Genomic DNA, 15,673 nt, shown 5'->3' with positions numbered 1-15,673 from the left:
TGTGAGCAAGTTCTCTGTAATGAGCATAAATAAAACAAAGCTGCGCTCAAGGCTCACGCACAAGCACTTGAATCACATCCTGAAGTTGGCTGCCACTCAGGATGTGACGCCTGATATTGATGCGCTGGTGAAAGCTAAAAGATGCCAGGTATCAGGAGTCAAATAAACTATGCAACCCCCACTTAAAGTGCTGCATGAGACACCCTGATATAGTTCTGTGATCTGTGATATACTTCTGTGAATCACTGAGGCATTGTGTGTTTGTGTGTTGTTTGTCCTCAGAATTTCAAATAACTTGAGGTGTTTTATGATTAATAGTGATGTTGGCTTTTGGACACACTGTCCTCAGGCTCCAGCTTTATGTTGATATGTTTTTATGTTGATGTGCTATTGTTTTTAATTGTTTTATTTTATTTGTATATTTAACCTATTCTTGACTCTGTGGTTCTTGCACTTGTTTGGGGAACAGGATTTCATTATTTGTATCTACATTTCTGCCTGAGAAATGACACCCTGATATAGTTCTGTGATCTGTGAAACAGTTATGTGAATCACTGAGGCATTGTGTGTTTGTGTGTTCTTTTTCTTTAGAATTTTCAAATAAACTTCAGGTGTTTTATGATTAATAGTGATGTTGTAACGATCCCGGCAGTCTGAGTCGGGTCCTGTCTGTGGACTAGTTTTTCTGCTCGTGATCTCCAGTTTCCCGAGGGTTCTGGAGCGCTCCGGGGAGCTCTCTTGATTTCCGCACCTGCATCCCATCAGCAATCTGCACACCTGGTCCTGATCATCACCCTTCTTAGGCTCTGGCCTAACATCCATTCCCCTGCCGGATCGTTAGCCATGAACAGTAGGTTTACCAGAGTATCAGTCTTAGAGCTTCTAAGCGTTAGTTTTGTTGTTTTTGCACCTTGTTGGTTTGTTGTTTACTTACCTCCGTTTTGTTCCATCTGCAGTCACTCGTCCGGAACCTTCATCCAACCTCTGCCTGGTGGTGGCGGCTGCCGAGCCATGATGGGATCAACCACTGCACCCCCAACAACTAATCAACGCCGCCCGCTCTGTTCCCTGGATTATTCAGCATCACTCTTGAATTTGTAAATAAACACTCACCTTCGTTTCAACTTACCTTGTCCTGGTCTGCTTCTGGGTTCTGGCTTTGTAACTCGTGACAGAACGATCCGGCCAGTATGAACCCAGCGGACCTGGACTCTGTTCGCCATGCCATTACCCATCAGGAGAAGATGTTGGGCCATCATAGCACGGTACTACAGGAGATCGCGTTGTCAGTTCGGAACCTTTCTACCGGTCTGACGGAGGTCCAGAACCAACGCAAGTTTCCGGTGGAGGATCCACTACCGGTTTCACCCATCTCGCCTGCCGCTTCTGGAGCTGTGTCCTTCCGTGAGCCCAAGGTTCCGGCGCCGGATAAATATGAGGGGGAGCTGGGAAGATGCCGTTCCTTCCTTATGCAGTGTGGATTAGTGTTCGATCTACAGCCCTACTCTTATGCCACAGACAAGGCTAGGATAGCCTTTGTGATTGAGTTGCTGCGTGGTCGAGCGCTGGAGTGGGCTTCAGCCGTTTGGGAACGACAGGATCCCTGCATGGCTTCATACCAGGGGTTCACGGCCGAGATGAGGAAGCTCTTCGACCATTCCGTCCGAGGAGGGGACGCAGCTAGGCGCCTGTTTTCGCTTCGCCAAGGAACTCGCAGCGTGGCCGACTTCGTGATCGAGTTCAAGACGTTGGCTGTGGAGAGTGGGTGGAATGAGGAGTCTCTGCAAGCGGTCTTTTACCAGGGTCTGTCGGAGCAGCTCAAGGATGAGTTGATCTCCTATCCGGAGCCTAGTGACCTGGACAGCTTGGTAGCCTTGTCTATTCGGGTGGATAATCGAGTCCGAGAGCGAAGGAGGGAGAAGCAATGGGTTCCGTCCAACCGATCAGCTTCTCAGGTTCCAGTCGGGTCGGGGATTGGATCAGAATACGTCGATCATCGGCCACCACACAGGATTAGTGGAGAGGTTCTGTCTCCCGATTCTGAACCCATGCAAGTGGGGCGGCACGGGTTAACCAAGGAGGAGCGCCAACACAGACGTAGGACTAACTGTTGCCTCTACTGTGGTGGTTCGGGACATTACCTCGCCACTGGTTCCCGGCGGTCGTCAAACTGCGCGGCTCGCTAAAGTTGGGAGGACTTTTAGCGAGCCAGTTTCGACCTCTCAATACCTCTGTCAGACCCCGTTTCCCGGCTACCCTTATGAACAGGAATCAGAGCTTAGCGATTAACGCTTTTATCGATTCAGGTGCCGATGGAAGCTTTCTAGATGCCGAGTTGGTGGAACAGCTGGGGCTTTCCAAGGAGCAATTGCCGGAAGCCATTGAAGCTACCACTCTGGACGGCAGTAGTCTGGCACGTATCACGATGAGGACTGAACCGGTTAAGATGCTGTTGTCGGGGAATCATTCTGAGATGATTTCATTCTTCATTCTGCCGTCTTCCCATGTTCCTCTGGTCCTTGGATACCCCTGGCTGAAGGAACACAATCCCACGTTCGATTGGGTGACGGGCAAGGTAACGAGTTGGAGCCTTGATTGTCATGCTAACTGTCTCAGGACTGCCTGTCCCCATTCGGTTCCCAGTCAGGTGATTGAGGCTAAACCCCCAGATTTGTCCCTGGTTCCCGAGACATATCACGATTTGGGGAAGTTTTCAGTAAGCAGAAGGCTCTGTCACTCCCTCCCCACCGACCATATGATTGTGCCATCAACCTGTTCCCTGGAGCTGTCTACCCCAAGGGAAGGTTATACAGTATCTCCCGACCTGAACGTGAGGCTTTGGAGACCTACATCAAGGAGTCCCTAGCTGCTGGTCTCGTTCGTCCCTCGTCATCACCCCTGGGGCAGGATTCTTCTTTGTGGGTAAGAAGGATGGCTCTCTTCGACCGTGTATTGATTATCGGGGGGTTGAATGACATCACGGTCAAGAACAAGTATCCCCTGCCCTTGATGAGTTCTGCCTTCGACTCCTTACAGGGTGCTACGGTGTTCACCAAGCTAGACCTACGCAATGCGTATCACATGGTCCGGATCAGAGAGGGGGACGAGTGGTTGACGGGTTTCAATACACCGATGGGTCACTTGAGTATCAGGTGATGCCGTTTGGACTGACCAATGCTCCAGCGGTATTCCAGAGTATGGTGAACGACGTCCTGAGAGATATGATCGGTCTCTTTGTGTTTGTTTACCTGGATGACATTCTGATCTTCTCGAAGGAACCTTCCGACCACGTCCAGCATGTCCGGCAGGTTCTGCAGCGATTGTTGGAGAATCGCCTGTTCGTGAAGGCCAAGAAGTGCGAGTTTCACGCCCACACGACATCCTTTCTCGGGTACATCATCTCCAGGGGAGAGATTAGGATGGACCAGGAGAAGGTTAGAGCGGTTCTGGAATGGGCCCAGCCGGTACGAGATTGCAGCTCCAGAGATTTTTGGGGTTTGCGAATTTCTACCGCAGATTCATCCGGGATTACAGCCGTGTGGCCGCTCCGTTAACTGCCTTGACTTCCAGTATCAGGACCTTCAAGTGGAATCCGGAGGCGGATCGAGCGTTTCTGGATTTGAAGAGGCGATTCACCAACGCACCGATTCTCTCTCAACCGGACACGGCCCCGTCAGTTCGTCGTTGAAGTGGACGCGTCTGATGTGGGAGTTGGCGCCATCCTGTCGCAGCGATGCTCCACGGACAGTAAACTCCATCCCTGCGCCTACTACTCTCGTCGCCTTTCGCCTGCGGAGAGGAATTACGATGTGGGTAACCGGGAGCTTCTCGCGGTGAAACTTGCCTTGGAGGAGTGGCGCCACTGGTTGGAGGGGGCGGAGCAACCGTTTATTGTCTGGACTGACCACAAGAATCTTGCTTACGTGCAATCGGCTAGACGTCTCAACTCCCGTCAGGCCAGGTGGGCGTTGTTTTTCGGACGATTCAAGTTTTCCCTGACGTTCCGACCTGGATCTAAGAACGGCAAGGCGGACGCCTTGTCCCGGATGTTCTCCAAGACGGAGGAGAGTGGGTCCAAGACCGAGACAATTCTCCCCCGGAACTGCGTCGTGGGAGCAGTTATGTGGAAGATTGAGGAGGAGGTGATGGCGGCCCTTCGGACTCAGCCCGGTCCCGGTAACGGTCCACCCGGTCGGTTGTTTGTGCCTGAGTCGGTTCGTCCTGCTGTCCTCAAATGGTCCCACGCCAGCAAGATGGCTTGTCACCCTGGCGTGGCTCGGACGATGGCGTTTCTTCGCAGACGTTTTTGGTGGCCTGCCATGGCCGAGGATACTCGGGGTTTTGTTGCTGCCTGTCCAGTGTGTGCGCAGAATAAGAGTACCAATCGGCCCAGCTCTGGACTACTTCACCCCCTTCCTATTCCCCGGCGACCATGGTCGCATCTGGCCCTGGACTTCGTCACTGGGTTGCCCGCTTCTGAGGGGAACACGGTCGTTCTGACTATCGTGGACAGATTCAGCAAGTTTGCCCACTTTGTGCCAATTGCCAAGCTTCCCTCTGCCTCGGAGACGTCCGAGATCCTGGTTAGGGAGGTTTTCAGGGTCCACGGTTTGCCCAGTGATATCGTTTCCGACCGTGGCCCTCAGTTTACCTCTGCTGTCTGGAAGTCCTTCTGTTTGGCCATTGGAGCTACAGTCAGTCTCACATCTGGTTTTCACCCCCAATCCAATGGTCAGGCGGAGAGAGCCAACCAGAAGATGGAATCCACGCTACGCTGCCTGGTCTCTTCCAACCCCACCTCCTGGGTCTCTCAGTTGCCTTGGGTTGAGTATGCCCACAATACTCTCCCTACATCTGCCACTGGGATGTCTCCCTTCCAGTGCCTGTATGGCTACCAACCTCCCCTTGTTCCCTTCTCAGGAGAAGGAGCTCTCAGTGCCCTCTGTTCAGGCCCATATTCGTCGTTGCCACCGGACCTGGCATCGGGCCAGAAAGGCACTCCTTAGAGTTTCGGACCGGTATCAGCTCCAGGCGAATCGTCGCCGGATCCCCGCTCCCACCTATACCATCGGAGATAGGGTCTGGTTGGCCACACGGGATCTTCCGTTACGGACTGAGTCTAGGAAGTTGTTACCGAAGTTCATTGGTCCGTTTGTGGTGGAGAAGGTGATCAATCCAGTGGCAGTTCGACTCAAACTACCGAGGACGCTCAGAGTCCATCCCACCTTTCATGTCTCCTGCCTCAAGCCTGTTTTCCTCAGTCCTCTGTTGCCTCCTCCGCCTCCTCCTCCTCCTCCTCGGATGATCGGAGGTGGTCCTGCCTACACGGTGCGACGCATCATGGATTCCAGACGGCGGGGCCGGGGTTTCCAGTATCTCGTGGACTGGGAGGGGTATGGTCCTGAAGAGAGGAGTTGGATTCCGCGGCGACAGATCCTAGATGCTGACCTCATCCGTGACTTCTACCGCCTCCATTCTGGCGCTCCGGGAGTCCGCCCGGTGGCGTTCGTCGGAGGGGGGGTACTGTAACGATCCCGGCAGTCTGAGTCGGGTCCTGTCTGTGGACTAGTTTTTCTGCTCGTGATCTCCAGTTTCCCGAGGGTTCTGGAACGCTCCGGGGAGCTCTCTTGATTTCCGCACCTGCATCCCATCAGCAATCTGCACACCTGGTCCTGATCATCACCCTTCTTAGGCTCTGGCCTAACATCCATTCCCTGCCGGATCGTTAGCCATGAACAGTAGGTTTACCAGAGTATCAGTCTTAGAGCTTCTAGCGTTAGTTTTGTTGTTTTTGCACCTTGTTGGTTTGTTGTTTACTTACCTCCGTTTTGTTCCATCTGCAGTCACTCGTCCGGAACCTTCATCCAACCTCTGCCTGGTGGTCGGCGGCTGCCGAGCCATGATGGGATCAACCACTGCACCCCCAACAACTAATCAACGCCGCCCGCTCTGTTCCCTGGATTATTCAGCATCACTCTTGAATTTGTAAATAAACACTCACCTTCGTTTCAACTTACCTTGTCCTGGTCTGCTTCTGGGTTCTGGCTTTGTAACTCGTGACAGATGTTGTGCTTGTACTATTTTGGACACACTGTCCTCAGGCTCCAGCTTTATGTTTTATGTTGATAGTATTAAAACAAAGAAAACAATCTGAAGTTGTTGTTTTTAAGTTATATATACCATGATTTTACCGGTCCGGCCCACTTGGGAATAGATTTTCCTCCATGTGGCCCCTGAGCTAAAATGAGTTTGACACCCCTGACGTAGAGAGACAGGAAAAGAGATTTCCACTCTTAAATTTAGAGCAACTGGCTCGCAACAGATACTACATGTCAGCGGTAATTTATATGCTGGAGTTTTTAGTGGTGAATCAATTGCCGTTACGTGGAGATAATGCTGGTTTTGCCAGTGTGCTAGATGATAATAGCTCAATGGGGCTGTTTTTGTCTCTCTTTGAGTACACCATGCGCAAAGATCCTGAACTGACACGGATTACAAAAACAATCCCACAGAATGCACGCTATACCAGCCCACAGATACAAAACGAGATTCTCGAAATGATGAGCAAACTCGTGACAGAGGAGATAGTGAGACATGTCGGCGATAGCTGGTATTTAATTAAAGTGGATGGCACACGGGATCCTTTAAGCCAAGAAAACATATCTGTAGTTGTGCGTTTTGTTGACAAAAACTATGGTCTGTGTGAGCGCCTCTTGGTAATACCACATCTGAGAAAAGTGATGCAGAGGCTCTGACAGGTGTCATCATTGATGAGCTCACCAGCGCCGGACTCAGCACGGACAAAATCCTGAGTCAAGTTTATGATGGCGCATCACTCATGTCTGGCAGGCATGGTGGTGTGCAGAAATTGCTCCAAAACAAGCTGGATCGTAACATACCATATATTCACTGCTTTAATCACCAACTTCATCTGGTTGTGATTCATGCCATGTCCAGTGAAGCAGCTGTCGATGATTATTTTGGAGTATGCAACATGCTGTACAACTTCATCAGGAAGCCAACCGTGGCTATTCTGTACAAAGGCGATACCCTGAAACGTCTCTTGAACCAGAGATGGACTGGCCACTTGGCAACGGTCAAAGTTGTGGTGAAGAGTTTTCACGACATATCCACATTACTGACCGAGGTGGAAAACACACGAGGCCTTGGAGCGGAGGTGCGCGTCGAGGCTACGGGGCTGCTTCGTGCCATTACGCAGCGCAGTTTTCTTTTCATTGCGCACCTTGTTATGAAACTGTTGTCACTTTTCGAGCCGCCTAACAGACTACTACAGGCCGAAGATATGGACTTGTTCACTGCGGTGACACTTGTGAACAGCGCTTCTGACTGCGTGAAGACAATGCGCGCAGAAAACGAGTTTTCTGCACTGTGGGATCTCTGCGCTCATCCAGCATCCGCCACCGAGGCTGTGCCGGTGAACGACCCTGGTCCAAGCAAGAGAAGACGCACAATTAATAAGAACCTCCGCGGATTTGCAGTTGAAGAAACAGTTGGTCAGCCACAAAGTGACATAGATGAAAAGACTGAGTTCATGAGATTGTTTTACAGTGTTGTCGATGCTGTGCAAGGAGAGATGAATGCGCGTTTTGGAGAGCGCAGTAGCGAGGATAATTTCCTGGACCCATCAAAGGTAACCCCTCTCCTGGTATTAGCTGGAACTGATGTGGTTGAATCTGAATATACTGTAGCTCATTAGTGCCTGGTGAAGAAAATAACTGACACCCCGGTTCCCCCCGAAGATGGAAAATGGACAATAGCCAACATCCTCAGCACATTCAACTGTTGACTCCAGGCTATGTCGACTGTTTTCACAGCCTACACACTTGCCCTAACCTTAGGAGCTTCGACAGCAATGTGTGAAAACTCATTTTCCACGCTCAAAAGCGTCTTCTCAGCGCATCGGCGCAGTATGCTGCACAGACGCAAGGCCCAGCTGATTCAGCTTGCTTTTGAAAAGGACCTCACTCACAAGTTTAAGTCCGAGTGGAAGGATACTTTGATGAGGAGGTTCTGCTCGGAGAAACGCCGCCTCCCGCTGTACTGACAGGAGGGACTGGAGAGAGGACAGCGCTGCCTCCACTCAAAGTACCGGTAGGTTCAAAGTCTCTGTGTGTGTGTGTATATGTGTGTGTGTGTGTGTCTCATGGCAATGCATATCCCTCTGTTGACTGCTTTAAAATGCAATGTTTGAGAGATGCTTCTGGTGTTACATCTAATATGTTGTATAGTCAAGTGTTTTATGGATACTCATAACATTGCTTCTATGTAATGTGGTGTAGGCTATAGGCTACCTGGTCATATTGCTTTTGGTTATGTTTAATGTGATGATTAGGTGTTGCGCAAATAGAGTATAAGATTATTATAAATATACGTACTGTAGGCTAATAATAATTGTGCCCTGCCCTCCCATGCATTTCATATGCCCCCCTTAAGACTGAGGTCTGGCGACGGGTCTGAAGAGGACCCCTGACACGCACAACAAGATAACACAACAACCACATTTTCAATTGACAATCATTGATTTAAATGGATGTGGTCAATATATTTGTATAGGCATATATACTCATTTAATTTAACTTGTAAGCCAAGGTTGGATTAGTAGGTCTATGTAACATGCACCTGGATAACCGCGTCATGAATTGGAACGGGCTCCAACGTCCTCATATACACATTATGACAAAATAAAGAGCTTAATCTTTCACGAAATAAAGACATAGAAGAAAACAGGTTCTAGAAACTCAATTTCTCCATGGCAATAGAATGTAAACATGTATGTTGCGCCAAACATAACCAAATATCGCCTACAACTCAATTCTCAGTGCAGCATATTGGACGACTCCACAGGCATTGATCATTCGCGACTTTAAGTAATTCCTGTTATCTCTAGAGCATCCCGTATATTTATAGCGCTGCATTTCGTCCCCCTCTGACCATGGATAGGGTTGGGAGCATTCCTGAGTTCACTTATGGTCCCACTAAGGTAATCTTAGGAGATATTCCTTTTGGCATACTGTAAATGCCTGTGCATAATGTACCTAATAAAGCATAATTATTTTAATTATCTTCAAAGGAATTCTGTAGAAGCAGCCTTTATTTTCAGACTCTGCAGGCCTGCTGGGAGGAAGTATATTACAATAAACAGGTAAGATTCATCCCACAAAAACAGTAACCACAGAAAAAAAGAGAGAGATTTAATCCCAAAACAAGAGTTTTATTTCAAGATAGTTTAGAGAAGATGGTCATAAGATCACTTGCAAATTGTGAGACATGAGCAGTTGTGAAATGTTGCGAGAAGCCCTTCTGAAAGCACATTATATGGTCTTTAGTGGCACGGTCTCACACCTTACCTCATCTTGCAGAAGAAGCTCATGGTCCACTATCTGCTGCTCCAGAGTCGAGGCCAGGTCTCGCCCCATGTCACCATGGAGCACATGAGCGACTGGCTGGTGTCTCAGGGCAAAAAATCCCTTAGGGAGAGGTGAGTACCACGTCAGCTCTCACCTTCACTGCCATTCTCTGTCACCAGCAGCACTCCAGGAGGTGTGGGTAAAATAAACAACAAAAAATAGGAAGCCAGGAAAGTTGAAATGCTTTGTGTTTTATTTGAAGGGTGTGGAAGGAAACCCTGGAGGAGGGGAACGAACTCGCTCGGCTGGTAAGAGAATGAGAGTTAGAGACTTAGACTATCAGTCAGTGAGCTCTTTTCTAGCCTTTCAACAACTAGTTAGTACAGCAGAATATATCTGTTGTGAAATTACACTAATGGGACTTCCTGTTTCCTACGGCAGACCTGGGAAGTAAACACCTGCCTAAAAATGATTGACATGGAGCACGAGGCTGTCTGCAAGCTCCGCCGCTCTATGCACCCCACCTCTCCAGCTGGCGCTGACATGTGAGTTCCATGTACTGCCCTGCATACAGCTTGCTCCATTCATCTACACATCTGGAGCTATGCAGAAAGAAACTAGGGCAGTGTTCTCTGTGTGAACATTGCACATCGTTTAGCTTTCTCTGCTGCTTTTTGTTGATTTCAGCGACCCTAAGGTCCACAGCATCGTGGAGAGAGCTGTGAGGAGCATTCTGGACAAGCTGTCCAATAAGCCCTGTAGCAACCTGCTCAGCCCATCCCAGGTGGTGGTGGAGCTGGTGCCCAGGATCCTCCTGGCCCTGTGGCTTCAGCCAGAGGAAGGCCATTCAGATCACCCCATCCTCCTAAGCGGGATGGCTGTGAGTATGGTGGTGGCCGTAGGGGAGAAGCTCTCCAACACGTTGAAGGCCTCTTCTCCTCACACCCCTTTCTCCCGGGCTGCTGCTTTTGACTCTGTGAGGTCGATCCTCGGGAGAATCAGCCAGTCCTTCTCCCTGGATGACCTCACAACCCCTTTTTTTATGAGCTCTGTCTGTGCCTTTGTGGCGGACGAGGTGAAAAGCTACTTCCAGCCTACTGCAGACACCCTGCCAGTCCCCCCTGTCCTAGTGGTGGCCGTCTCCGCCACACTACCAGCTGACATCCAAGCAGGTGAGTAGCACTCATAGAGAGCACTCTGACAGATGCCTTTTGTCATGACATCCTGGTGCCTTGTAGTAGTAAAGCCAATCAGGATTTTAATTGTCACCCCAAACACAGATGCAGACCTGGCTTCTTCGCACCTGGAGGTTGTGGACATCACCCCTAACAAAGAGGCTCACCTGGCTTCTTCCCACCTGGAGCTTGTGGACATCACCCCTAACACAGAGTTAGACCCGGCTTCTTCCTATCAGAAGGTTGTGGAAACCACCCCTAACACAGAGGCAGACCGGGCTTCTTCCCACCTGGAGCTTATGGACATCCCCCCTAACACAGAGGCAGACCCGGCTTCTTCCCACCTGGAGCTTATGGACATCCCCCCTAACACAGAGGCAGACCGGGCTTCTTCCCACCTGGAGGTTGTGGACATCCCCCCTAACACAGAGGCAGACCCGGCTTCTTCCCACCTGGAGCTTATGGACATCCCCCCTAACACAGAGGCAGACCGGGCTTCTTCCCACCTGGAGGTTGTGGACATCACCCCTAACACAGAGGCAGACCCGGCTTCTTCCCACCTGGAGGTTATGGACATCCCCCCTAACACAGAGGCAGACCGGGCTTCTTCCCACCTGGAGGTTGTGGACATCACCCTTTACACAGAGGCAGACCCGGCTTCTATCCACCTAGAGGTTGCGGACATCACCCCTAACACAGAGGCAGACCCGGCTTCTTCCCACCTGGAGGTTGTGGACATCACCCCTAACACAGAGGCAGACCCGGCTTCTATCCACCTGGAGGTTGCGGACATCACCCCTAACACAGAGGCAGACCTGGCTTCTTCCCACCTGGAGGTTGTTTACAAAACCCGTAGCACAGAGGCAGACCCGGTATCTTACCACCTGGAGGTTGAGGACATCACTCCTAACACAGAGGCAGACCTGGCTTCTTTCCACCTAGTTGTTGTGGACATCACTTTTGACACAGAGGCAGACCCGGCTTATTCCCAGCTGGAGGTTGTGGAAGTCACCCCTAATATAGAGGTAGAACCTGTCTCTTCCCACTTGGAAGTTGTGGACATCACACCTTACACAGAGGCAGACCCGGCTTCTACCCACCTGAAGGTTGTGGACATCACCCCTAACACAGAGGCAGACCCGGCTTGTTCTCAGCTGGAGGTTTTGGACCTCTCCCCTAACACAAATGCATACCCGGCTTCTTCACTCTTGGAGGTTGTGGACGTCACACTTGAAGAAAAGCCTCTCATGGTGGCCGTCTCCGCCACTCTGCCATCTGCCATCCAAGCAGGTGAGTAAGACTTATAGAAAGCACTCTGACAGGTGCCATTTGTCATGATAACATGTAAAGTGTTGGTCCCATGTTTCATGAGCTGAAATAAAAGATCCCATTCAACTGGCCAGTGTTTAGAACCTACGGTTTGCATTTATTTACGTTCTGTCCCGCTTTTGTCCTTTTCCAGAGGATGTTGCTGTGGTCACCCCGGACGTCACCCCACACGTCACCAAGGACGTGACCCTGGATGTTCCATGCAGGGCGAGGAAAGGGCAGTCCGGCGTTTTTTTGCAGGCTTTGGAGGGCAGTGTGCTGCTGCGCTTGCCACAAGGAAGAGGAGGAACAATATTAACTATTCATTAGACCAGAAACAGGATTGAACCATAGACCATTAAATTCTTTGCATTATAGTTGCCTTCAATTCTGATTTTCTTCTGTTTAATTCTTAATTAATTTCAGAACATTTCTCTAAACTTTGTGGAGTAGGTTGTATAAATAAGTGGGAAACATCCCAATCCCAATTTTAATGCTTTTAATAATTTACCTATGACATTTTTTTTAGATGTATTATTTGACGAAAAAGTGGAGGGCGCTCAACCAACGTTGAGTCGAGGTGCAACCAAAAACCTTAATCATAATCTAAAAGGAAAAGCGCAACTCTTTCTCACTATTAAAAATGCATTGTTTTATTCAAGCAAGGTTAAAAGATTAACGTTTAGGCCTAGTCTATGACGATATGCAAGTTGTGTTTGCCCAGTTAAAGGGGGACCCAGACTCACCCTGGTTCTTGAGGGTTGCAGACACTGAATAATTATCATTTGAAATAAATGGCACTTTTCAAGTCTTGACTAAATATCTTTAATGAATATGAATTAAACATTTTATTTCATTTTTTTATTTAACCTTTATTTAACCAGGTAGGCCAGTTTAGAACAAGTTCTCATTTACAACTGCGACCTAGCCAAGATAAAGCAAAGTAGTGCGATTAAAAACAACAACAACACAGAGTTACACATGAGATAAACAAAACATACAGTCAATAACACAATAGAAAATCTATATACAGTGTTTGCAAATGTAATAAGTTATGGAGGTAAGGCAATAAATAGGCCATAGTGCAAAATAATTAAAATTTAGTATTAACACTGGAGTGATAGATGTGCAGAAGATGATGTACAAATAGAGATACTGCGGTGCAAAATAAATAACAATATGGGGATGAGGTAGTTGGGTGGGCTAATTACAGATGGGCTGTGTACAGGTGCAGTGATCGGTAAGCTGCTCTGACAACTGATGCTTAAAGTTAGTGAGGGAGATAAGAGTCTCCAGCTTCAGAGATTTTTGCAGTTCTTTCCAGTCATTAGCAGCAGAGAACTGGAAGGAATGGTGGCCAAAGGAGGGGTGATATACCTGCTGGAGCGCATACCACGGGTGGGTGTTGCTATGGTGACCAATGACTTCAGATAAGGCTGGGATTGATGACCTGGAGCCAGTGGGATTGGCGACGAATATGTAGTGAGGGCCAACCAACGAAAGCGTACAGGTCACAATGGTGGGTAGTATATGGGGCTTTGGTGACAAAACGGATGGCACTGTGATAGACTACATCCAATTTGCTGAGTAGAGTGTTGGAGGCTATTTTGTAAATGACATCGCCGAAGTCAAGGATCGGTAGGATAGTCAGTTTTACGAGGGCATGTTTGGCAGCATGAGTGAAGGAGGCTTTGTTGTGAAATAAGAAGTCGATTCTAGATTTAACATTGGATTGGAGATGCTTAATGTGAGTCTGGAAGGAGAATTTACGGTCTAACCAGACACCTAGGTATTTGTAGTTGTCCACATATTCTAAGTCAGACCCGCCGAGAGTAGTTGTAGAAAATATATTCAAAATAGCTTCTGAAATTTCGAAATTGTAAGTTCGTTAAAAATAGTCTAATATGGGAGTTTTTTTCAATTTCCTGAAAAGTGTCTGTTTTGGAGATGAGGTTTTCACCCGACAGCGGCGCTATGCGTCTGTATGTGCCTATGTGTGTGTTTAGTGGCTCACTGCCTTCAGATGTTATGGTGTAAGTACCAGAGGAGGCTGGTGGGAGGTGCTATGAGGACGGGCTCATTGTAATGGCTGGAATGGAATAAATTAAATGGTATCAAACACATCAAACATATGAAAACCACATGTTTGACTCCATTCCATTTACTCTACTCCAGACATTACAATGAGGCCGTCCTATAGCTCCTCCCACCAGCCTCTTCTGGTAAGCACAGCACCTGGCCGGCTCAGCCTCCTCCAGAGAGAGAAAGTCAAAGGAGGGCGTAGGTCAAGACCAGCTGCTCCAGCCTCGCACACAGCTGCTGGGAGAAGTCTAACAACTGGAGAGATGGACAAACACATAAATACAGACAGACAGACAGACAGACAGACAGACAGACAGACAACACACACACACACACAATTACTCAATACACACCATTCTCAGTTTACAGCATCTCTTGATTTTTCTCTATTATTTCTCAAACCTCTCATAAGCCTTTATTCTTGACCAGAGTTGATTCACAGAGACATTTATGTTTGTGTGAAGTGTAGAATACATTTAATATCAATAAACAGTGCAAAGGGAAGGGATCACTGCCGCTACCTCACTTTCCAACCAAGGTGCATGAATTGAGGATAGAGAGGCGATTCAGCAACACTTGTCAATAAAGAGGGACAGTTTTGTCCTACCCGGATTCAGGTGAGTAGGATTGTGTTTCGAAAGGCTCTTACTCGTGAGCGGATGTACACGGGCAGAGGCGTGCGCTGGGGCAGGGAGCTGCGAGCGGTCGACTCCAGGTAAGTGAAGTAGGGCTGACAGGTCCGCAGGAAAGTAGGCACCACACGAGCAAAGTTTTCCTTTTGCAGATTGTCACGTCTGCAGACAACACACACACATGGTTATGTCACAGGACAGGGATTCATTATGTATTACTTTAATCCTTTTGATAAATAATAAACAATAACTTGAAACACCACTAGATGCAATTGTATAGTTTAGGTGCACTAATCATTGACTCACCTAACCTTTACCTATCATTATCTTAGACTACATTAACAACTTTCCTAACTGACTCTAATGTTACCTGTATAAAATATGTGCCTGAAACTCATCCGCCTTATTCAGCAGGTACTGGAGTTGCTGTTCAATGGGTCTGAGCTTCTGATCCATCATGTTGATGTCATGGCATGAGGACGTGGACTTCCAAGCCGCATCCCCGGTGCTGTCCCTTTGATCGCCACATGAGGGCGCCAAAGCACGATCCTCTAAATGCTCCACATTTTCTGAGAAATTGCGGGAAATAATTTGCTGATTTGAGTTTGACTAGCAGAGTTAGCACGTTTTTCGTCTACATAATTATTAAGCTACCTATGAATTTTGACAGAAAGTCACCTGTGTCTGGTGATGATTCAGGATTATTTTTCGTCTCCCCCTGTTCCATGCTTTCTTCCTATGTGACCTGGCTTTCTGGTGAGTTTGCTTAGGTTGACACCTCCTCGAAATCCTTCATTAGCTAGCTAGCTTTAGCTTGTCAGCTAGATAGCAACTGCACTATAAGACACGGGTTTCTTGTGTGTTGTGTATTAATTGAACACTTTACAAGTTACAACTTTCTGAGCCAGTATTTTCATGAATTGAGGATAGTTAGCTATTAGCTAACTAAGCGACACCTACCCCACTTTCCCCAATCCTCTGAATGCTTGTGAAGAGCTCATGTGCAGCGCCATGGACGTTCCGGTCCCACGGTCAGTCCAGGACTTGACAAGTACGGTTCTCAATCTCTCTCCGTCTCCAGCCTCCTCTCTTTCCCTTGGCGTCTATA

At 48.5% G+C, this 15,673-nt stretch overlaps 1 protein-coding gene across 1 annotated transcript; it reads right to left on the bottom strand.

The window, feature by feature from the left end:
- Window positions 1–14,119: 14,119 nt before the first annotated feature.
- Window positions 14,120–15,063, bottom strand: LOC121532982 (UPF0575 protein C19orf67-like). The gene is made up of 3 exons (XM_041838756.2): window positions 14,936–15,063; window positions 14,583–14,727; window positions 14,120–14,188 (listed from the first exon to the last, which is right to left on the bottom strand). The coding sequence occupies exons 1-3, from the start codon at window positions 15,022–15,024 to the stop codon at window positions 14,120–14,122; spliced, it is 303 nt and encodes a 100-aa protein (XP_041694690.2). The 5' UTR covers window positions 15,025–15,063.
- Window positions 15,064–15,673: the final 610 nt, after the last annotated feature.

The sequence above is a fragment of the Coregonus clupeaformis genome, unplaced genomic scaffold (genome assembly GCF_020615455.1).
Source record: "Coregonus clupeaformis isolate EN_2021a unplaced genomic scaffold, ASM2061545v1 scaf2949, whole genome shotgun sequence".
NCBI classification, from domain to species: domain Eukaryota; kingdom Metazoa; phylum Chordata; class Actinopteri; order Salmoniformes; family Salmonidae; genus Coregonus; species Coregonus clupeaformis.
This window is presented reverse-complemented; position numbering and strand designations above follow the sequence as displayed.